The 23202-nt window shown below is 37.9% G+C and overlaps 1 protein-coding gene across 39 annotated transcripts in view; it reads left to right on the plus strand.

The window, feature by feature from the left end:
- adgrl2 (adhesion G protein-coupled receptor L2) overlaps nucleotides 1–23202 on the plus strand; it is a 125103-nt gene that overhangs the window by 96555 nt on the left and 5346 nt on the right. For 18 of the 39 annotated variants that reach the window (XM_023339590.1, XM_023339591.1, XM_023339589.1 and 15 more), the window contains 11 exons: nucleotides 485–658; nucleotides 3601–3813; nucleotides 5927–6147; nucleotides 6735–6801; nucleotides 12343–12434; nucleotides 14447–14491; nucleotides 14798–14824; nucleotides 15603–15771; nucleotides 15973–16122; nucleotides 20001–20097; nucleotides 21653–21781. In XM_023339590.1, coding sequence (XP_023195358.1) covers nucleotides 485–658; nucleotides 3601–3813; nucleotides 5927–6147; nucleotides 6735–6801; nucleotides 12343–12434; nucleotides 14447–14491; nucleotides 14798–14824; nucleotides 15603–15771; nucleotides 15973–16122; nucleotides 20001–20097; nucleotides 21653–21781 — 1384 coding nt within the window. The remainder of the gene's footprint in view (nucleotides 1–484; nucleotides 659–3600; nucleotides 3814–5926; nucleotides 6148–6734; nucleotides 6802–12342; nucleotides 12435–14446; nucleotides 14492–14797; nucleotides 14825–15602; nucleotides 15772–15972; nucleotides 16123–20000; nucleotides 20098–21652; nucleotides 21782–23202) is intronic. The other 21 variants (XM_023339581.1, XM_023339582.1, XM_023339608.1 and 18 more) reach the window with 7 other exon arrangements.

Raw genomic sequence — 23202 nt, forward strand, 5'->3', positions numbered from 1 at the left:
ATTCTTAATGAAAACTAATTCTTTAATCAACATTGGGATATAAATGATACCCATTTTCTTTTATAGAGGGGGAAATTAACTCCTAGATTAGCCCTACAATCTAGGATGAAATTACTGGAGCACCAATTATCTTTTGTCTTTTAAAGTTGTCACTAGAGTTCCCAGAGGGCCATGCGTGACTCTATTCTTTATCAGAGAAATTGTGCAATTCTAAAGACATGCCGTCAAACAATTATGCCTCGCTGTTATTAAGGCCTCATATACTCAACCATGCTTGGGTAGATTTGGCAAGCATGTGCCAAATGAGACACAACATATGAATTGCTTCATAAGAGCTGTGAAGAGAAAAAAAAATTCTCATCCATATCAGTGGAGAAAAATGCTTTGTATGAGCAGGGGGTAAATGGCCTCCGTGTTCTACATGTGCTTCAATTTGAGGAAGTCAATTATTTGGACACTTAACCATATCTCTTGTTATCTGCAGATGGAGCACTACTTCAACTCCAATTGCTCCTTCTGGAATTACTCTGAGAGGAGTATGATGGGCTACTGGTCCACCCAAGGCTGCAAACTTCTGGACTCCAATAAAACGCACACCACCTGCGCTTGCAGCCATCTCACCAACTTTGCCATTCTTATGGCACATCGAGAAATTTCAGTATGATTTATTTATTTGTCTAACTTAGTGGTTTCCAAGTATTGTATGTTATGTACCACCTCTATTAAATCTAGGTGATTTATGTACCACAAGTACTTAATACTGTATTTTTAATACTGAAAATACAGTATTAAGGGCTCTTTTTAACTATTCATAAAAACAGTGCTATTTCCTTAGCTCCTTGTAGACAAAGATGTTTATTCATTGCACGAGGCTTGCTGGCTTTTCCTGTGTAGAAGCTGACAGGGTGAGAACATTTCTGAGTTTAAAGTACCCTGAAGATCATTACATACAACATAAACTCCCATCCCAAAAGATAGGAGTTTATGCGCTCATCGAAAATGTTAGTTCAACAGCAAAACGTGAACTAAATCAGCATTTTTGATGTGACCTCTTGTTTTTTGAGGACAAAGCAAAACAAGGCTTTGCTCCAGTAAATTGATGATAAGCAATCAGATTCTTGACTTCAAGAGAAACTCTTGAAACACTCTAAATAAAAACAGAAGTTAATATTGTCGCACAAAGCAAAGACAATGACAGCCTCGACTTCTAACAGCTTATTTCCATTTCACAGACACATTAAAAAAGAATTCTTTGTCATATTTCTTTTGCCTGATCTTTGTTCAATAGAAACCTCTTTTGTGCAGCTGTAATAGCCATGAGCTACACTGGTTGGTTCTCTGTCACCACTGATGCTTAGGTTTCGGTACAAATTGTGACTATTGGCTGTCCTAAAAGTTGCTTGAATCCACTAAATGATCTAATGCCATAATTTGCATAAATGTCCCTCTGCATGTAATTGGACTGGACGCTGTAGGGGAGAATAAAAGTGCTTTGAGAGTTATAATAACTGGGTTAAAAAAAAACCACCTAAAATGTGTTTAGAAAAGAATTGTTTGAGGGATATGAAAATTCCTTAAATCTAGTGAGTTATTGTTAAGTTGCCAAAAGTAGTTTCACTAGGGCTTCTCCGATAATTCTCCATTAGGTTTCATTTGTGGGAATGGTAAACCGGATGGACTTACAGTTTATCCTTAATATTTTGTGGTCTTAATTGCAATAAATATAAAAATAACAATTAAAAGCATTTTAACATTATCTGTGTTTTGGGCAGTACATCTGTGATAGCCAGACAGCTGTATTGTCTTCCTGTGACAATACATCTCACAAACATAAAAACTGTTCTTAAAAAACAATAATTATCAAATGGGCTACTTCACTGCACCAGTTATATTGTGGGGTGCAATTGTACTTCTAGACAAAACACAATTACTTTCTGTCATAGAAATCTATTTATGTTTATTAAAGAAGTGACATTATGTATTTTCTAGGCAAATAGTGCCATATCGTAGCACATAGTCAAGTAATTACATTGTAACTATATCTCTTTAAGAAGGTATAGTCCCAGAGACTCTTTCAGGGACTTTCCATCGATTTTACATAATACTCCTCCCCCCTGCCGCACCTTCTGTCCATTTAAGGCTCTCATTGAAAAAAAGAAAAGGCTAAACAATAAAAGCCAGTATCTTAACAATACAGTCAGTTTTTGCAGTTTGCAAATATCAATTAGAGTTTCTCATTCATCACAATAAATCACAATTCTTGTCATGCTTTCTGATGACAAGAAATGATACAGTAATTTCTTCTTCCCGGTGGTCAGGATCATGACCACCGCGGGTCATTTTACAAGATTTCTAAAAATGTTTTTGTAGTAATTCAACTCGATTCTCCCTTCAGTTCTCCGTCTGGGATTTCTCCCTTTGCGTTTGATTTCTCCAGTTAAATTTCAACCCAACAAGTCGGCCAACAGAAAGAGGAAGAGTGAATGATGACATGGATTTTCTGAGCCGTTTTAGAATTGTAGTCTGGCTATATAGGGTTGAACGAAGCCATTCAGTCTTTGTTGGCCACGCTTCCAATTTTGAGCAATTAAAGTCGGAGGAATCTTTACAACATTTTATTGCTGGTAAAGATGTTGTGGCCTTACTTCCCAAAGGGTTGTTTCCAGTGCACACAATTTTCAGTAAACTCTGAGCTGGTGCATTACATGTGACACAGCCAAATGTTAGCGATTGGGTAAAATTTAATACTTCAGCACAGTCCACACCTCCAGCAAGCAATCGTTTCCCAATGGTCGAGGGACCAGACTCTGTGTACGAAGCAAAGAATAGAACAAGGGTCTGGTTTTACCAGGTTATGCTTCATCTTTTCTTTCTGAGTACTGCTTATGGGAATCCAATTTCCACTTACAGTAATTCCACCACAATTTGAGAACCATGGCTCTATCTAACTTATTTAGTTTTCATTTGATTACCTGAAGTTTTTAAGAAATATTTGTAGATAACTGTCTTTGTTGCAGATCTCATAAGATCATAGTAATTTCAGTCCAAAGAGGCTTTTAAGCTGTGAGAAGACATTACATTAGATTCCTGGAAAAGGAAAAATTGAATTTTAAATGTGTTTATGCATTATTTACTTTGAAAAGGCAAAACAAATTAAAATAGAATGAAGGAAGCGTAAATTAAAGCAAGAGAAGAAGATCTATATATATATATATTTTTTTTTTTTTTATGAAGATTTTTATCTAAATTCATTGCCCACTCTGTAATATCCTGGGGACCTTATTGGAAGTTTGCTTTGTAGAGGGATGGGAGCATTTATATGTGTTTTCCAATAGTCTCACTGGCACTTACATCCACTTAATGTTGAATCACTCTTATGTTCTGGGTAAAATAGCTGTCTTTTTTTTTTTTGTAACTAATCTACTATTGAATCTAGAAGGCAGTTCAGGACTTTTTGCAAAATTCTTCGTAACTTAACACAGCATAGACTGCTTTCACCAGTTCTGGACAAAAAGGGGCCTTAGTTTTTCTTTTTCAACTAACATAAACAGTACTTATTAAAAACATCTGAAAATATAAAATGTTTTGTTTTATTTCCAGGGCAGCGTTCGAGATCACCACGAGCTGCTGCTTACTGTCATCACTCGGGTCGGCATAGTGGTGTCCCTTGTCTGCCTGACTATCTGCATCTTCACCTTCTGCTTTTTCCGGGGCCTGCAGAGCGATCGAAATACCATCCACAAGAATCTGTGCATTAATCTCTTCATTGCAGAGTTAATATTCCTAATTGGTATCGATATGACAGAACCCAGGGTAAGCAGGAATGACCCTATTGATTTGGTTTTGACTTATTACTTCTCATTTAATCTCCTCTCATTCCTCAAGACAAAGGACATTTATTCCAACAGGATTTTTAGCGTTTTATATATCAAACCTAATCCACTTGTCTCTGACATGACAGGTCTTTTTTGCCCTCTTTCACTTAAAGCCCCCTGCGCCTGCCATGCCTAGACCATAATACGTTTCTTTTTTCATCACACTTTTCCTTCAATCTCCACAAATACAAAAACATTTTCAGCATACAGCAGGGAATCAAAAGCTTTCAGTGCTGAGCAGTACGTGAAAATCTTCTAAGTCTAACCTCACAATATGCATGACATTTTAATTTCTGCTGTGCTGATGGAAAAGTGGAGCTGTGCATGTGGTGAATGAATATTCATTAGGGTTTTTCATCAGTCTCACTGATTTACGTTTTGCTGAGTGAGAGTAGCAGAAATGGTAAATGTCATGTTTTCTTTGGGTGCTAAAATATAGTCCTTTTTGATATACAGTTCTGAATAAAGAGCTTCTGATGGTTCTACAAGCTACTGTTATGAAGGTTTTACTTACAGGCATGAAAAGTATATATCTCCTGAGAGATTTCTTTCATTTGTTTGTTTCATCATATCTAATTGTTTCAGAATTTCAAAAGCAATATAAGACAAAAAAAAACGCCTGAGTAAACCAAGAACAGTTTTCAAATGATAATTTAGCTTAAGGGTAAAATGCTATTCAAACCAACCTGTCTCTTGGAGGAAAATATTACTTAATTATCTGAGATTAGCCACATTTTGTGCTTCATTTTCATTGGCCAGGACTCCCTTGAAAAAGAGGTTTTTAATCTCAATGGGTTTTTTTCATGCTGGTAAACTAAAGATTAAATAAAAATTAGCTGTTCCAAGGCCTAAATACTGCCAAGCTTGTGAATAAAGAAAGAAAGTAGAATTTGTCTCAAATTAGGAAGCAAGATAGATGCTCTCAAAAAGCAACACATTTTCGAATTAAAGAAATTTAAATACAGATGAAAAGTAAAGTCACTGACAGTCCATCAGTTTGAAAAGTAATTTCTAAACCCATTGGAGTCCAGTGAACCACATGTGGAGAAGCCATGATAGTGCTTGTTAGAATTGGTGGGTCCTCCAAAATTCCTCCAAAAATTCATTGAGAACTCATTCAAAAATTCACAAAAGAAACCAGAGCAACAACTACAGCATTGAGATATCCCTTTTTTCGGTTAAGGTTCATGATCAAGGAGAATGGGCAAAAACGACATCAATAAAAGAGCTCCAAAGTGAAAACAACTGCAGCCCAAAACTCACACAAAATGTTCTCATATTTGGTAAAAAAAAAAAAAAAAAAAAAACCTTTTGCTAAGATATTTTGTGGACCTGTGAGGCAACAGTTTAATATTTCAGAAGGTCAGAGCACAACATAGTAGCACATATTACAGAACAAATATGGTGGTGGTAGTGAGATGTTCTGTGACTGCATTGCTTAAAGGTCTATTTAAATCCTGGGACACTTGCAATTGATAGAACTATAAATTTCTCTGCCTACTTATTTAAAAATATTAAAGGAGAATAACCTAGCATCAATGTGTGGCCTAAAGCAAAACTGGGCTATACTGCAAGACAGTGATCTGAAGCACACTTGCAAATTCTTATAACTGTAAAAAAATAAAAATAAATCAATAATAAAGGGTGTGCTGTCGCATTGTCGAAGCTCAATTGTAAATCTTACTAATACGCTGTGAAACGACTTTAAACAGAAATTACAGCAAATTTTGCCAACATGAGTGGGCCAAAATCCCTCCAGAGAGATGTAAAAAACACATTGCCGGAAATACAGTTGACGACAATTGTTTGTGCCTTAGGGGGCACAAAGTGTTATTACTAATTCTAATATTGTTTGGCTATTACTTTTTCACACAAGCAAAAAAATAAATCTGTAATAAAAGACATTATCATTTAAGAACTGTGGTTATCGTTGTTTAAAACATCTAAGTGTGATATACAAGAACAACAAGAAATCCTTAAGAGAGAAAAGACTGCTGTATTGTCTGTGTCTGATATTAATTTATTTTCTGAATCTGTAATTATGCTCTCAGATTGGATGTGCCATCATTGCTGGAATCCTCCATTTCTTCTTCCTGGCTTCCTTCTCCTGGATGTGTCTGGAGGGAGTACAGCTATACCTCATGCTCGTTGAGGTCTTTGAGAGCGAATACTCTCGAAAAAAGTACTACTATGTGTCGGGGTACCTCTTCCCGGCAATCGTGGTCGGCGTCTCAGCAGCCATCGACTACGGCAGCTACGGGACCCACAAAGCGTAAGTGCAGCTGTCTGACACACATTCTGTGAAAAGCAAAGCTGACATACTGGATGCTACGCTGCATAGAGTCTACCTCCTGTGTCTGTGTGAGGCAGATTTTGAAAAGAAATCAACTCATCATCTCTTGCCAGCACCTTATGCGTTGCCCCTGGAGACTACACCGAAACATTCAAGCTTCTTTTTTGCCAGGGATGGGCAGCTGTTCAATTTTTCATGTCATTTGAAAGTGGCTGACAGACCCAACACTGTGGTTTCACCAGAGGGTGCAGCTACATTAATGCCTCTCTGCTCAAAGACCCTCCTGTGACCTCTTGTTTGTAAATGCTCTCTTAAAGAGAAGAGCATTGTGCAGAAGCATTTTACGTAGATTAATGACCATATCACAGCTAAGACTCGTTGCTGCTAAAGACTACTTGGGGTCTTTTCTCTGTTTTGTGTAAATGTAATCATGTTCAATGCACAAAGAGCTCTTTAAAGTTCCTAATAAAAAGTCTACATGATAAATATTCTTAGCATTATATTTTATGCAAAAAAAAAAAACAACATATGTGCTGTATGTTAAAATGCTTGTTTCTTTCTCACAGGTGTTGGCTGAGTGTAGACAATCATTTCATATGGAGCTTTATAGGACCAGTCACCTTTATCATCATGGTAAGCTGTTTTATTTTACGTACACTTTCAGAGTGCTAAAGCGAGTGAGAGCAAGTGAGATGAAAGAGATGCAAGGAGGAGATAAAGGAAGTGGGCAGGTCAAAGTGAGATGAAAAGTCAGCAGGATTTGTTTTTCTTCACCTTGTTTCCTCAGAGATGACAGGTTAATTCTTCAACAAAGACGCATTTTTGAAGGATCCAAAACCCTTTGTGGCTCTTAGTCCCTGACAGGAATCAGGACTTCATGAAGTACTTCAATCAAAATGTGCACACATTTTAGAGCTGCATCATCTAGGAGCTTTCAATTTATCCTTTACAGTGGTTTATGAAAGGATATATATTCCCATGACTGTTTTAATATATTTGTCACAATACATGAATAAAAAATATCAGAAAAATGTTTCTTACAAATATGTGCAGAACTCTTTCCTATAATACCCTTGAAATAAAATCCAACAGAGAATCTTCAGATATGTTTGATTTGAGACAAAAAATCATGTTTAGAAAACATGCAGTGATAGTTTTTGATATGGGCTATACGGGCAGTTGCCCAGGGCAGCATCTCATAGGGGTGGGGCACCAAAGAACTAGAAAATAAATAATGTCTTATCTGTCAGTTGCCCCCTGAACAAGTTTGCAACTACTTGTATGCACATGTAAAGGAGTAAGTTTCCATTAGTTGCTGTTGAGTACTAAAAAAATCAGATAATTGCTTGCATTTTAGTTGGTTGGAGAGCAGCAGGAGGAGCTTGCACAACTGCGTGCATATTTATAATTTAAACTTACATTTTCAGGCATAACGAATAATCATGATTAATCAGAGAGCCAGAGTATGATTAATCAGATGATATATATATATATATATATATATATAATGTGAAATTTCTTCTGTTTCTGGTTTTCTTCTTCTCCTCTGCACAGGAAGGGCCAAAAGTCCTTTATTGGTTTGTTTGCTTTTTGTAAATACCGGATGGTACTGTAAGTGAGGGGAGGAAAAAAAAAAGAAAAGCAAAAGCACCTCTCTGTTTGGTCAAGGACCGTCAAGGGTGAAGGACATATAGCATTTCCTATTGACATATGTCCCACAAAAGGCATGCAATTATTTACTGGTCATGACATTATTATCTCCTGCTCCATCAGAGGGGCTCAGAAGAATGAGACCTCCGGGAGTCTGACTTTCTTGCACAAGTGAAAAAAGAAAATAGCTATCCCTCACATATGCTGTACACTCTCACCCTCGCTGCTCGAAGCATTGCTTTGTCCTTGTGCGAACCGAGGGAGAAGGAATTTCTGCAAGCTCGCCTCGTGTTCGGGCAGGGTGGTATTTGTTCAGGGCCGTCTCCATCATATATCCCGATGGTTGGTACAGTATCTACAGACGCAGTGACCTGTGCTGAACATAGAGCTGACACTGAAAATATACTAGAGAGATGGGGGCAGCTGTGTCAAATTCCAATGAGTGTCTGCGCACTGTTGGATCTCTGCTCGGAGCCTTAAAAGCAAAGCTACAGTACAGCTCTTTGTGTCCAGTGTCGGAATGAATAAAAGACGATTCCACTAACTAGACTGCAGTTTACAGTTGCTGTAAAATTGGTTCTCAATGTGAGATGAGGTGGTGCGCTGAAGACCCAATGAAGAGCTGCGCTGGATTAAAATCTCTTTCAGCAAATGCTGAAATGCCTTTTTTTTTCTTTTCACATCTATATTTTTCTTTCTCTCTGCATCCGCTTTGAACGTGTGAGCTTATAATTGAAGAAAAGCTAACATTGTATTAAAGCAAACACACAATTCTTCCTGCCTCAGCAAATGCTCCGTCAGCCACACAGGAATATGTTTCCTCTCCTTAAATTGGGCCCTCATTGTTTTCAAATTGGCTGTTTCTCTCATAATAATTTGCATGAAAAATATGTCTGCGGTGGAAATGATGATCAGGATCCCAGTGGTGATGACCGGAGAGATGGAATCATGACCCTGTGAGGAGCTAATGTATTGCTGCAAAGTCTTCGTGTGACAGGGATGAGGTTGTGTTGCACTGGCTTGGGCTTAGCGTGCTGCTCTATGCAACAATTGTTTGAAAAAGACAAAGCACTGTGGAAAGGGGCATCTCAGGGGAGCGAGCAGGAGCAAGGTTTGTCTGCATCATCCGTGACCCTGGTTTCTCTACAAATTGGCTTTGTCCTTGTCAATGAGAGAGAGGGAAGAGCAAAGGAGAAAACAGTGCACTTTCTGCTTATGTGAGGAGACAAAATGCAGCCAACACCATGTTTAAGCAAGTAATGAGGACGATTTATGTTTTTCCTTGAGATTCACGAACCAGAAATTTTCAGCTGATTTACTGTCTTTTTTTTTTCATAAAGCTTTGACCTGCCAATGCAATCTGATTCCAAATTCTCTTTAAAAACTGTAAAGCAAGAAGATATAAGAACAGCGTTCAGAATATTTTTTGTCAAGCCTTTTTGCTGTGAGTGGCAATTATTTATTTATTTATTTTTTTTTTTTTAATTCAAAGCAGAATTGATGTGATGAGAGGTTTGTAAGAGATTATTCTATGTAAAAAAAAAAAGGGTTTTGCTAATATTTTAAAGCAAAGATAAAAATTAAACTTGTCATTTCATGCTGTCTTTGGCCTCTTATTTTTGCACTTAGTGATATTGATGTGCGAGTATTACTGAAACATCTGTCCAGTTTTAGGGTGTTTTGGCACCTGATAGACCAGTAGACTCAGTTCGATTGGTGCCTAAAATTGCAGCATTTGTTAGATTTTCAGCAGGTGTGGTTTGCTTTCACACTGCAGTGTCAAACTGTCCAAAAACCTTTCTAACCCATAATAAAAACAGAGTGGCGTCACGTTTTAGCAGTTGTAGGATTTCTCTTTCATCTTTGGCAAAAGAACACAAGCCATTTCTCCCACTGTTGCTAGAGTCCTGCATTTGTTTTGGTTATATTTAGCCAGAATGCCCTGCGCTATTCTCCACTTCCTACTTGTGGAGCGGTATCGGGTCCGCTGGCATCGGACAACAATGTTCAGGGGACAACTGATGGATAAGACATAATCTGTCAGTTTATGTATGCATTCGAGCCACGGCAGAATTCACTTCAACCAAACCGAGATCCAGGTTTTAGGCAGCCCAGTGTTTACCTTCCGAAACAAATCAGACTGTCTAGGCAAACAAACTAGAGTTTGATTAAAGCGGATAACCACTGTTGTGAATGCACCCATAATGTGCATTATCAAAAGAATTCAGAACTTTACTTTTACTATAAGTCTAGTATGTTTAATAACTAGCAACTGTTGTTCCCAATTCAGCATCGTTTTTGAAAGACTTGCCCTTTCTTGAAACTTGTAAATATGAGCATTCGAGTCATAGAAAATATGGTTGTATTGTTGACTAACTGCTTACATTTCTGCTCTTCCTTTGGCTTCACTCAGTAACAGCATTCACTTTGAAGTGTATTTTTTTTTTCAGTATGATCTGGTAGCACATATGAACGGTTCATTCACAGATCAGAAAAAGATCAGACTCTTGGCTCTTGGACTGGACTGTTCTTCCTGGATCTCTAGTTTTGTTTTTTTAGTTTCCCTTGAAACAGCTCTGAAATGTCTGAAAACAAAAGCATGAAGCAGGCAGTTAGATCAGTGTTTTTAAGCACTGGTCGCCCCTCTCGTGGCACAGAAGGTATTAGCTCCATGAAAGGGGGAACATGGAAGTAATGAGTGCTGGGGGGAGCCATTTGCATGCTTGAGATAACTTCAACGCAAGGCCTTTTGGATCATGACACGTCGCGAGCAGTTCTTGTCATCTGGACAGCTCCATCTGCACCTTTAATATTTTATCCCCTGCAGTTCATTTGGAGTTCAGGGTGTACACACACAGTCCACTTCAGGAAAAAAAAAAGCTCTCTCCTCCACTCCCAGTGAGGCGAGGTGCTTCTGCATGGCTTGCAGTGATGATTCAGAAAGGGAGTGAAGGATGGAGGCAAGGCGGCTTCGCTCTAGCAAGAGGGATCCCCCCGGGAAAGGCTGCGAATGCATGTCGGTGGGGGTGGGAACATGTGCCATGCTGCTGGGTTACTTTAAAGTACTGTGTCCCTCTCCTCTGTCTCATTGGATCCATGTCACCACTCCATGTGTGAAAGGGTTTTTCAAAAGTCCTCCCCCACCTGTTCCTCCCCACCCCCGCTGTCTTACTCATGCAGACGGCTGGCAGAAATAATGGCTGAGAGCTGCGAAACAAAAACATAGCTTCAGTTCCGTCTATGATATAAAAGTCAGATCTTGATTTTCCCCCTACCTCTTTCTCTCGTTCTCTTTTCTTTTTCATCCCTTTCTTGCCATCCTTTTCTTTGAGAGTCTGGCTTTTATTGTGTGCGGCTCTGTGAGTTGATTGCATGTGGAGGGGGTGATGTATTGATCACAGGCAGCCTTTTGATAGCAGTGTGCACCAGAACACTCAGGAATTTCTGCTCAAGAGCGAATGGCTGTGGTCCGAGTCCAGCTCACAAAGGTCCCTCGCATTGGCAATTCATCCACATTTTTCTCTCTGGCATTCTAAAAATAACATGTTGATGCTGAAGCACACCATTTGCGAGGCTCCCCTGGATAAAAGCTTTTGTTGCCACAAATGTATTTATTTTGTGTGTTTTGCTTTCTTTTTAATAGCTGTATTTGTTTGAACCATTGACATGCTCTTAGGCACACCTCTTGTTTTTTTTTCTTCTTCTTCCTTAGACATTTCTTGACATTATTTATACATGACTGGCTTGCAGTGCGAACACAGTTTGGTACATCTGCTGTGAGTGCTTGTACATGCTGTGTCGAGGACTTGTTTGCCCCAGAATAAATGATTTTGAAGTAAATTATTTGGAGGAGCCCCTTGCTGGACTATCCATCCTTTGTGTCTCTAAATCACACTATTGATTTTTTTAAGGTACCAAATAAATGTGCTCAGAAACGCGGCTCATAGTATCCTTGTCTGAGCCTGATACGTGCTCCCTCCTCCCACAAGATTTAATGCGTTAAAACAGGGGAGCTCCCTTTCTCCTTACCTCTTTCTTTTTCTTTCTTTTCATCTGAACACACAAGAGAATTGGACAAAATATACCATGTTCCCCCAAGCCTTTTGTTGCTGGTTATACCTCATAATATTTCACTATGTGCATAAAATGATATGTGGTTGTTTTGTACAACAAGAGCCTCTCTTATTTCTCCTGCTACTTCTCATTCCCTTCTGACATGGCAAGACTGCTGCCGTGTGACTGTTGCTGTTTTTCTTTTGTTTTTTTTTTCCACATTGATGGATTTTAATGTATTTTCATGCTCTCATTGATATAGAATGACACTAAATTTGGCGCCAGTCGGTCCGTCTGAGACTAGCAGGAGTGATAGATTTTTATTGGATTAGTCTGTGGACATTGCAGAGAGTTGAAGGCTCTTTGCTTTTAATACTTATGGACAAATTAACAGTTTTTTTCTCCTCTGTCTGCCTTATCTTGAGACATAAATCTTCATGAATTAACACTGCCATTATTCTGTTTTGACAGCTCAATCTCATCTTCCTGGTAATCACAATGTACAAAATGGTGAAGCACTCTACCACCCTGAAACCAGACTCGAGTCGACTGGAGAACATAAAGTAAGTGAAAATGTCATGTATGCTGAAGAACACAGTGTTGTTGTTTTTTTTTGTATGAATGATGTTAATATGGTTGGCTAGAATGTGGTCTTGTTTTTGTTTTTCTTATTCTAGCTCGAAGTTTTCTAAACCTTTAAAGAAAGTTTAGGATTTCTGAAATGAGGTTCCTCTACAAGGTTGTATGCATCAATATTGAGTGTTGTAACAAAACATAAAGCTGACAAGATATGTGGTTCCTGCTAATAAAACAACATGGTTTTAGCTTCTTTTTTTAACTAAGAAGCCACATAATTTGTTTCCACAAAACACTGACCCACCAATTTTACACTTCTGATTCCCCTTTAGACGTCTGGCAACCCCATAACGATCTGAGTTATAAGGGTAACATGGGATTGCAGAACAAGTGTGACATAGTGATATATGATACAAAGCAACCACAGCAACAGCAGCTAAGCCTGCAGGTGCAAAGACACCAGATGATCCTCTAGAGTCTTTCTCATCTGAGAAATACTCTGATCAACAGAACCTGGTGTAGATAATGAAATGCATTTGAATAGCCTCCATGAGGACCACAACACAGAGCTCAGCCAAACATGAGGGGACTAACCCACACCTATTTAATCTGTATTGTTCAATTTTGTTGCGATGTAGGCCACAGTCAACTGGTTCAGTAATCCCACCTGCATGAAAGCACACATCGTCCTGGATCACACTGGGTCGACTTAGGTTATGTGGATCACAAAATCATCTGTGAAGTGAGATTTGTGTGTTGCGTGGTAACTGCAGAACAATGATCTGAAAGGGCTTATATCTGCATCAGAATATGTACATCTTGATGCCGCAGGAGTCTGGCTATGGATACAACATCAAGCTTACAGAACATGCCTTTATATCCACAGCTCATCATAGCTTTCATTTACTTCACCATTCTCTGGTGCCAGTTGGATAAGAATTTGCAAGTCTCACTTTACTTTGCCAATAAATATTGTGTCAAAAAAATTGTTAAATAGCATCTACTTAAATATTTCTGGTTGTTACGTCTTTTATGTGTCAGACACTTGGTCTGAGCGCAAAAATGTAAAATTTTTTTGTCCTTGTTTTTCTCTGAGGAACAAAATGTGTGGTATACAATCATTAGTCATGTGCAAATAATTGCACAATGGAAACAAAGGGTGATAATACATAGTAAACGTTTGTTTTTGTATTGGCCAGTTGCAAGCTAGGCATTAGCTGCAATCTCTGGGGCCAACTAATCTGAGTTTATACTAAACGGAGACACCAAGAGTGCAATCCACTGCCGGTAAGATATTAGCTGCTTATAACCTTTTTGCAGATCCTTAGCTAAAAAAAAAGGTCCTGAGCTCAATGTACCAGCATCTCCTGGAAGGGAAGGATACAGAAAAGCTCTTTTTGTTAATGCCTTTGTCAATAAAAAAATATTGAATCATTTGTGCTGCAGAATTGTGGATGGTTTTTATTTGAGGCTATAAGGTCTTGTCGGTTGCTGTAAAAACACAGTTTACACAATCATATTATTACAGGAAGTGTTCAAGTTGCAACCACTGTTTGTAAGGGTTCTCCATCTATCTATAGTCAGTGGTTGTTTTTTTTCCTTTCTTATTTTTTTTTAGCGTAGCAGCACAGTGGTAAAACTGCAATCAGGGAAAACAGTCATTAAAGGCCGATTTAGACATCTCAGTTTATTTGTGATAGACTACTCCCTTATCAAGCAAACCACAGCAGACCATGTTTTCTGAAGCCTGCTTGCTTAAAAATGGGCGCAGATTTTCTCGCTGAATGTTGAAATTATTTCATTTAAACTTGCTTATGTTGTTTCTACTAATTGCTGTTTTCCTTGTGGTCATTTTCTTTGTTTTCTTTGTGTCGGAGTTTTCTCTACGAGTCACAGTGTCTATTGCATGTTGCATGCAAACACAAAGTTAACGCAGGCCCTGTGCTTTCTTTTCTCCTCTCATCTTCTACCTCTGTCTCCGCTCTGCAACCCACACCAGTAATTATCGCGTTTGTGACGGCTACTATAATACAGATTTGCCTGGGTAAGCTTTTACCGCGCACCTCAAATAATGTTATCCACACACCACCACCCACCCATCAGTAGCATGGATGCAAATTCAGACAGCAGACGATGTGTTCTGACCAATTGCTTTGCTAAAAGATGGAATATTTGGTAATTTAATCAAAACATGCAAATCTTGGCTCTTGTTAGACCCTAATTTGATTGCCTCCCCTGATTTCCCTTGGATCAAAAAGTTGAAAATATCACACTCAAGTGCCAACTAACCCGCGCTGTTCTGTGCTCTGATCTAATTGTGTTTCTCTCTTCCCGCTATCATGCTCTCTAGCTATGAAGATAATAAACACTTTATCAAGTAAGAACATGTTGCCCAGAACTCTCCTCTTCAGCTTACAGTTAATTCTCTCCACTCTTCCTTATTCCCTCTTTCCTTTTCTGTCTCTCTATCTTTCCTTCTTTTACTTTGTTTTGCCAGCTCATCTTCTCCCAAACTGCAGCTTTAAAGCCTCTCATCCATCCGTCCTTGTGACTGGTCACTTTCACTGTTTTCATCAATCTGGTGTTGTGGTTGTTGTTGTTGTGTGTTTGACCACTGAACTGTGACAACTTCTGCTGTCTGAAGGCTTCACTGGACCTTTACACACAAACAAGAAAAAAATCCCTCGACTCCTCCACATCTGCCTCTTTCCTCCAGTTCTAAAAAATACACAAGCCAGATTAATATTTAGTGTGTCTCAGTAGCCTTTTGCTTCTTTTAAAGTTATTTTCAAATGTTCTTTGCTCTACTTTGAATTTCCTGCTTGGTATGCTCTAAAGCATTAACGTAATATATTTACAGAAAAACAGATCAAGGTTCTCCTCCCATCTTCTCTGTCTGACGGGAGAAACTGCTGATGAGCTTAGGCTGAAATTTTGCGAAGAAGAAAAAAGTGGAAATAAAATTGTCAGGCATGAGATTGGATTGCATATGTGTTTTTGCCATCCTGTGTTTTCCCTGTCTCTTGGTTTACAGCCATCTTTCAAGAGTTTCCTCCAAGATCAAAATGAGAAAATAAAAATTACCAGTCGTTACTCATTTACTGAACATTCCTCGTGTTAATTTTCTTGTTCTTGTTTTGCTTTTTTTTTTTTAGGTCTTGGGTCATGGGAGCTTTTGCCCTGCTGTGCCTGCTGGGTCTCACGTGGTCCTTTGGCCTCTTCTTCATCAGTGAGGCCTCCATTGTCATGGCATACCTGTTCACAATATTCAACACCTTCCAAGGAATGTTTATCTTCATTTTCCACTGCCTTCTTCAGAAAAAAGTGAGCCCGTTTGTTGTACTATACTCTAATTTCAGAGATTTGTCCTTCAAGTTGAAAGGCATCTGAATTTTAGCATTCCAGCATTTCTGAAATAGCACCTCATGCTGATATAAAGACCAAACACTGTTCGCCTTGATATCGCAGGCTAAGTCATATTTAAAGTCAACAGTCTGTGTAAACACCTGCTTCTTGCTTATGCAGGTCCGCAAAGAGTACAGCAAGTGCTTCCGCCACACATACTGCTGCAGAGGGCTGCCAACCGAGAGCTCGCACGGTTCCACAAAGACATCCACGACACGGACGAGTGCGCGCTACTCTTCTGGTACACAGGTAGACCAGCAGCTTTACACAGTAAGACTCCAAACGTGCCATACAGTGATTTCTGTGCTGAGCTGCTGATGATGCATGATTTTAACACTAATATGAGAATTTGCTTAGGAAAGTTGTTGACAATTTTTTTCTCAAAATTGTTCGGTTTTTGTACATTCTATAATCCAGATCGATGTAAACAAAATGGATTCAGTTTATTTCAGAACCTAAAGCTTCATTTTGATCAAATTTATTATGTTTTTAGATGCTATTTATTTTACATAGTAAAAAAAAGTCAATTGACTACCCTAATTCTGTTTACATTCTGTACTTAGAGGGATTAATAATATAATGGTATTATATTGTGAAGAATTGGACTGTGTTAACTGTCAGGCAATAAGCAGATGATAAGCAGATCGTATTATCTCTGAGTGGTGCTGTCGTTGATTACCTGCTACATGAAATATTTCTCTTTAAATAAGCAAAACAGTTGAGATCAAGTGCTACAAGTCTTCATTAAGTGTTCATCAGCGAAAACAAAAGAGAGATTAGGTTTGGACACTGAATTGATTCTCACAATAAAAAAATGACTAAATATTGAGACACAACATATTTGCTTGACAATAATCTAATGGACTGTTCTTATTAAACACATTAGCATTACTTTTTGTAAATTAAAATGGACATCATGCTTTTAAATCCTTCCACTTCACATTGGAATTATTCAATTGTGGAATATAAAATGGAGAAATAAAGTCAAAGTTTTTATATAATAATACTATTCAAAAAACCGAGTACGATCATGTCCTCAAACATACAGTGTTAAGATAAACACAACGTATGATGCTTCTTCTAAAAAACAATAGCCTGGACATCATGTCACCACAAAGCAGATTCTTGTCTAAAATAAAGTTTGTTGTCATAATAGCATTATTTTCAGCTTGGCGCTTTGCTATTTCCGTCATTCCAGAGATAAGAGGAACTGACCCCTCAACCAAACAGTTTTTTAGCAAATCATTCTTGGTAATTATAGAAGTTGCTGAACCACTTCACACAAAGAGGAGTTTCTCCTCTGATGTGGGTACATTTCCAAGAAAATATATAAACTGTTTGTTTTAGCTTATCCACTTGTATCTTCGGCATACTTGAACTCAGACTACAAAATCACTGTGAGGAATAAAAATGGTGGATTTGTAATTTGATCTTGCTTATCAGTTCCACATCAAATACTATGACTAATAGTTTGAAAAAAGTAATTAGAAATAGAGAAAGTTGAATGGATTGAAAATATGACTGAAACACAGTATAAAAATAAAACTCAAACTAAGAAATTATTGCTTACTAAAATCAACTTTTCTTCTTAAATGTAATTAAGGGTTAAAATATTTGGGGAAAGTTAGTTTGGGTTAAGTTACAGAACAATTAAGATGTTTAAAGTTCAGAGATCAAACACCATCTGTTAAACAAACCTCCTTGTTGGCCCGATCCAGGATACGAACTTTAAGACAAAGCAGACCAGTCAGACAGGTAAGCAGAAAGATAGTGGTCATGATAAATGAGGTTCAGTTTCTTCCTGGAGATGATAGAGCTTTACAAAGGTGCAAGCATTAGTGGTGTTCTCCAACAATCAAGCCTTTATGGTCGAGTGGCCACATAGAAGCCATTACTCACTAAAAGACACCCTCCTGGTATTGTACTAAAAGGCCCTTGAACAACTGTAAGACTGAAACAAACCTCTATAAATTGATAGTACAAAATTGTGAGACAGAACCAGCCCTACCTTATTGATAGCAACACTATAGATAAACATGTTGAAGGCATTCCTGTTCTGTGAGGATGCCTTCAAGTGATTGAGTTCAGACAGAGATGGATGACCAAAAATACAGAAAAAAATCTTTCATAAAATTGTGTTTCTCTACTTCCAGATTTATTTAATAATTTAATACGCAAATTCTTTCAGGGTAAATGTGAACTGTTTACCACAAAAATACTTTAGGGCTCTATTTGTCTGCAAAGCTACCGAGTACTTGGTGAAAATTATTATTTCTGTTTTTATTTTCCTTTTGATGAAAAGGAATAAACTGAATCTATTTTGTGATGAGGTTGAAACCTAATATCTGAAATACCTCTAGAGGTGAAAAGTTTCTATCTGTCTTGGCCTTTCTTAGAAGAAAGCATATTTGAGCTTCAGAGTTGCATCAGGAAATGTTACATTATTCCACATTTACCAATCAGGGTCTGCTTTGCTGCATGGGAACCTTTCTTTTGTTATGTCCCTTTAGCACTTGCTTTTATCTTTATTTTTCACGGATGTCATGTGCATGGGAAACAGTGTTGCACTCTTTAAAAAAACATTGTAGGTACACTTTTACTGCAGGACGACCTGATGCTGCAAAAACGTGCGGGTTTGCACAGTGCCTTTCTTGTAATAGGCCAATAGCCTTTAGTAGATAACATCCCCAGAGGCGATGTGTTTGCAGAAAGACAATGATGTCACTTCAAAACTCCAACCAAGAAGAACTGGAGTTAAAGTTGTTCAAAAGGTGACTTAGATGAAAAAAAAGTGATATAAGTTGAGATGCACTAAGACCAGTGACAGGTTCTTTTACTGATCTAAGAAGACTTAAAGCTACATATTTTTCAGTATCAGTGAGGTATTTCAAATTAAGTCAGGGAAAATTCTGTGATTAATTAATCTATATTAATTGTTCTTTTATGACATGTTGCTTGTATTTAGAGTTGCAGAAAATAATCAATTCTTGAGAGAATCTCGGTCCCTAGTCCTGAGAATTCTGAATCGATTCAAAGTGCTCAAAAATTGATTTTAGTCTGCTTCATTTTAAAAAAAAATTATGTGCAAACTTATTTTTGTTTAAATATAATCTGATGGGATTTGATGCAATGTGGAACCTCTCTACTTGTTTTCAAGGCTCTCACTGGTTTAACAACTTACTTTTACATCATAACACTCCAGCTATAGCTTCAAGATTCATTTTCCACTATGCACTACTGTTGAACATTCCCAGATTCGGGCTCAAAATGAGGTGTAACAGCCTTTTTGATGGTGAACCTCTACATGTGGAGCAGCCTAGCTTCCATCGCTAGAACTGCTCATTGTCAGTCAAAGTAAAACCTGCTGAAAACGTATTTTATTTCCACTAGCTTTTAATTGTGACTGAGAAGATCATATTTACATATATTACCAATAATGTTTTTCTTAAATGTTGTTGGTCATTTTTATTGTATTTTCAATGATTTTGTAGGTCTATAATTCCACGCTTTGCCCTTGGTAAACCACTTTCATTTTTACTTTGATATATTAAGAAGCTGTAACCAGTTAATTTATATATCCTCAGAAATGTCTGTAATTCATTCAGACCTACAACAAAGTGTGAGAGAAAAAGGCTTAATTGTTTGTTCCTCTTCAGCTTTTAACCTGTATCTGTTTTGGACAATGTCAGAAATGTTTTGTTGCTTTTTGTAATTCCTTAGACTTAAGGATCTTCTTTTCAGTGCTACCACACAAAGCTTCAAATAAAAGACTCTAAAGGCAGTTCAAAATATAAACACTTTAATCATCTTGTCGTCTTGTTGAATCAATAGTTGTTTTTGAAAACATCCCAGTTCCTCATATAAACGGAGGAAAATACTGTTGCTATGTGATCTTATAATTTATGACTAGAAACTGGAAAAAGCTATAATCAGTATCAGCAGGTCAAAGCTTTACAATTTAGTGACAAAATTCTGATCAGTCCATGAGAAAGATAACAAAAATGACACCAGTGCTGCCCTCACCTTACTGTGAAGGCAGGTGAGTGTTGCAAACTTTAATATATATTTTAAAAGGTGAAGGAAAGTTGTTCTGAAACCTGCATGGGCCGGATTAAAGTCCTAATGACTGTCCCTTGTTGACCTGACAGAGTCGTATCAGGAGAATGTGGAATGACACCGTAAGAAAGCAATCTGAGTCCTCCTTTATCTCAGGTGACATCAACAGCACCTCCACCCTTAACCAAGGTCAGTTCACACCTCATCACTTTCCACACCTATGCACAAATTCCATCTGCCAGCTAATATTATCACCTTGAAGTACCAGCAATCACAACACAACACAAGGTGCAGGCAGTAAGTGCCGTTGTCTTGAAATGACAGTGCAGCATGGTTCATAAAAACGCAAGGCCTTAAAAATGAAGTTTTCTTTTTCTGTCAGCTCAGAGCTGGGAAAAAACAAAATCTTCCTCAAATTCTGCAGCATCTTTTGTACCTCGGTCTCATCGGTCTCAAATTGAGACTTGTGTGTTTTCTTGATTTAAGTGTGGGCTGTTAAAGATCATGCCCAGGGGACACATAGGCAAAACTAAAATGGTTGTAAAAAGTTTTATTTTCAGAATATCTAAACATGAAGCAAAAGGCTATTTGTTGCCCAGCACAGAAGGTGACCTCTCTTACTTTATAAAGAGATTTATGGGTCGGGGGAGGAAAAACTGTCATTTATTATTTAGCTTGAGCACAAATATGATGATGAGAAGATGATGTTCAACTCTGGCTGACCCAGAGTGCTTAGTGTGATGTTAGGCTTTCTGCTGCCTCTCAAATGGCTTTCTAAGCATGCAAGGGAAAAGAAGGTTTACACTAAGGTAGCTTAACTTTCCCTCCGCTGACTTCTGTCATTGCTGCTCTTTGCCTTCCCCTTTTTCTTTTTTGATGTCACTTCCCAAAAGACAGAATCTCGCATTGAACACTCTCTAGGACATTTTGACTTGGTGATACATCAGTAACAATCTGGAGGTACAGCTCTCTTTTTCTGCCCCTCCGCGCTACCATTTCCTGGAGATGTTAATGCAAAGGTTGGATATTGATCACTCCGGGGCGTAGTAGCAACCCTAGAGAATTAGTGCACTGAAGGAGGGCTTTATCTCCTAGAAGCACTTCCATGTCATTAAAAACATCCCTGGAGACATCTCAACATGACAGATGGCATTTAACATAGGTGATAAATGGCAGTGGAAATACCTCAGATCCTTAAAACACACTGCAAGCTCAGGAGAGAGATTAGGCTTTGGAAGATAATGGCTAAATTTTTAGCCCTAATTGTTTTTTTCTTATAAATAAAAACCTGGCACAGTCGTCCTGTCTGTCATAAAGTAGAAATTATATTTGGAGGGACGTGAAACAGCAAAACCTTTGCATAATTACAGAAAATCTAAGGTGCTGAAAAATGAAGCTTGCACAACATAATAACTAAAAGTGAGTTATGAAACACACTTGTGACAGAATGTAATAATGAGCATAGTTGGTTGAAAATTAGTTTGTAAATAAATGGGTTAGGAAGGATTTGTAACACACTTAACAAATGAATGGGGGGAGGGGGGCAGGCACCAGCAGAAGATGTGTGCAGGAATTTTTCCTTTCCTTGTTGCCTTGAGTGGAAACTTTTAATTAAAATCCCTACTTTCAGATTTAGGCTCACCCTTAAAGACAAAGTCAGATTCTTTGCCTTTTTTTCTGTTCTCCATGACACTTTCAGACAACTGCCAAACTTACCTGCTCCTCCTCTGTCTTGCCACTCCAGGAATGACTGGGAATTACCTACTAACAAACCCTCTCCTGCGACCACAAGGCACTAACAACCCTTATAACACCTTACTGGCTGAGACAGTCGTGTGTAACACCCCCACAGCTCCAGTGTTTAACTCACCAGGTGTGCTTATTTAATTCTTTCACCTGCATTCTGCCTTTTTTTATATATATATTTTGTTCTTTTTCTCTCCCCCTTCCTCACTGATGTCTTCAGTCAAGTGTTCAGAAGGCGAAATGAAACACAGGATGTTCAGCAGTATCGTCTTTCCGTTTAAATCACTGTCTCCGTAAGACTTGATAATGTGCTCATCAAATGTGTGTGTGTGCAAAAAAACAAAAAAAAAAACCCAAATAGAAGTAATACACTCACATTGTGTCATGCATGACATAGATCTTTGTGGTTCACCTATATCCAGCCGGTGTGTTCTCATATTTCTCTTAACGGGACATAATGATTAAGATGGGAAAGAGATACTGCGCATTCTGCCTCGAGATAATGTAAACAGTGGTGTAGACCTGAAGCTGTAGTATAAACTGCACGGTCATTAAGATTTATTTCCATGAACATATGAGGCAATTTGTTTCATGCTGTGCTACTTCTTAAACATGGTAAACTCCAAGAATTTACAGTGCTCTCCATATTTATTGTCAGCCCTGGTAAAGATGTGTAAAAACCCTTAAAATGAATTATTTATGGCAGCACCACAATTTCATATGAATGAAAAAATACTTGATATGTGACAAAACGAACTTGGGTTCTCGTCCAGGCTTTCTTGTGACAAATCTAGTTTTTTTTTTTTTCTGTATTAACTATTCCCAGACATTTGACAGATTGGGGGTTTATTTTTCCAGTTCATAGGTAAAAAAAACAAAACAAACAAGGTCTTTCAACGGTTTTTCGGTACCCATTCCTTGACTAATTTAAGATAACACACATCTGCTTACCTACATGGTGTGCTCTCTTGTCTTTCCCATTTTGAAGAACTAAGAGATGATGGTTTTTACATCACTTCATACAATTTTAATTAAGATCAAAATATTTCTTGATTGGTGTGTTATTTTATCTTTCCTATTTTGAAAAATGAAATATCTCCGGGACTCATATTGATTGCTAATGAAGAGCTCCTCTCAGCACTCGGTATGATGATGACCAGTGTGATGTATGCATTTTAAAAAATGCTTCACTTTTATTTCATAATAGTTGGTAGGGGTGCCAGTAGATTTAACATGGCAAATTTTGCGTAAAGCGATATATATTTTTAATGAGATTTTTCTCCTTTTTAAAGTTTGAGATCATACAACCCAGATTTAAAGACGGCTGCATTTAAATGCACCATCATATCTTTACCATGGCTGCCAATAAATTATGTCTTTTTTGTATGCATTGTGTTATCAGTGTCTAAATACAATATTAGGAGCTAGAGTATGCCTGTGCAAATAGTAATGATCACTATATTTCTGTTGTATATGGCATCAGAACATATATAACAGTGATAAGGCTGTGATGTTTTTGTATGTGCTGTTCCTTTTTCAAACTGAAGT

Source organism: Xiphophorus maculatus, chromosome 9 (assembly GCF_002775205.1).
Source record: "Xiphophorus maculatus strain JP 163 A chromosome 9, X_maculatus-5.0-male, whole genome shotgun sequence".
Taxonomy (NCBI): domain Eukaryota; kingdom Metazoa; phylum Chordata; class Actinopteri; order Cyprinodontiformes; family Poeciliidae; genus Xiphophorus; species Xiphophorus maculatus.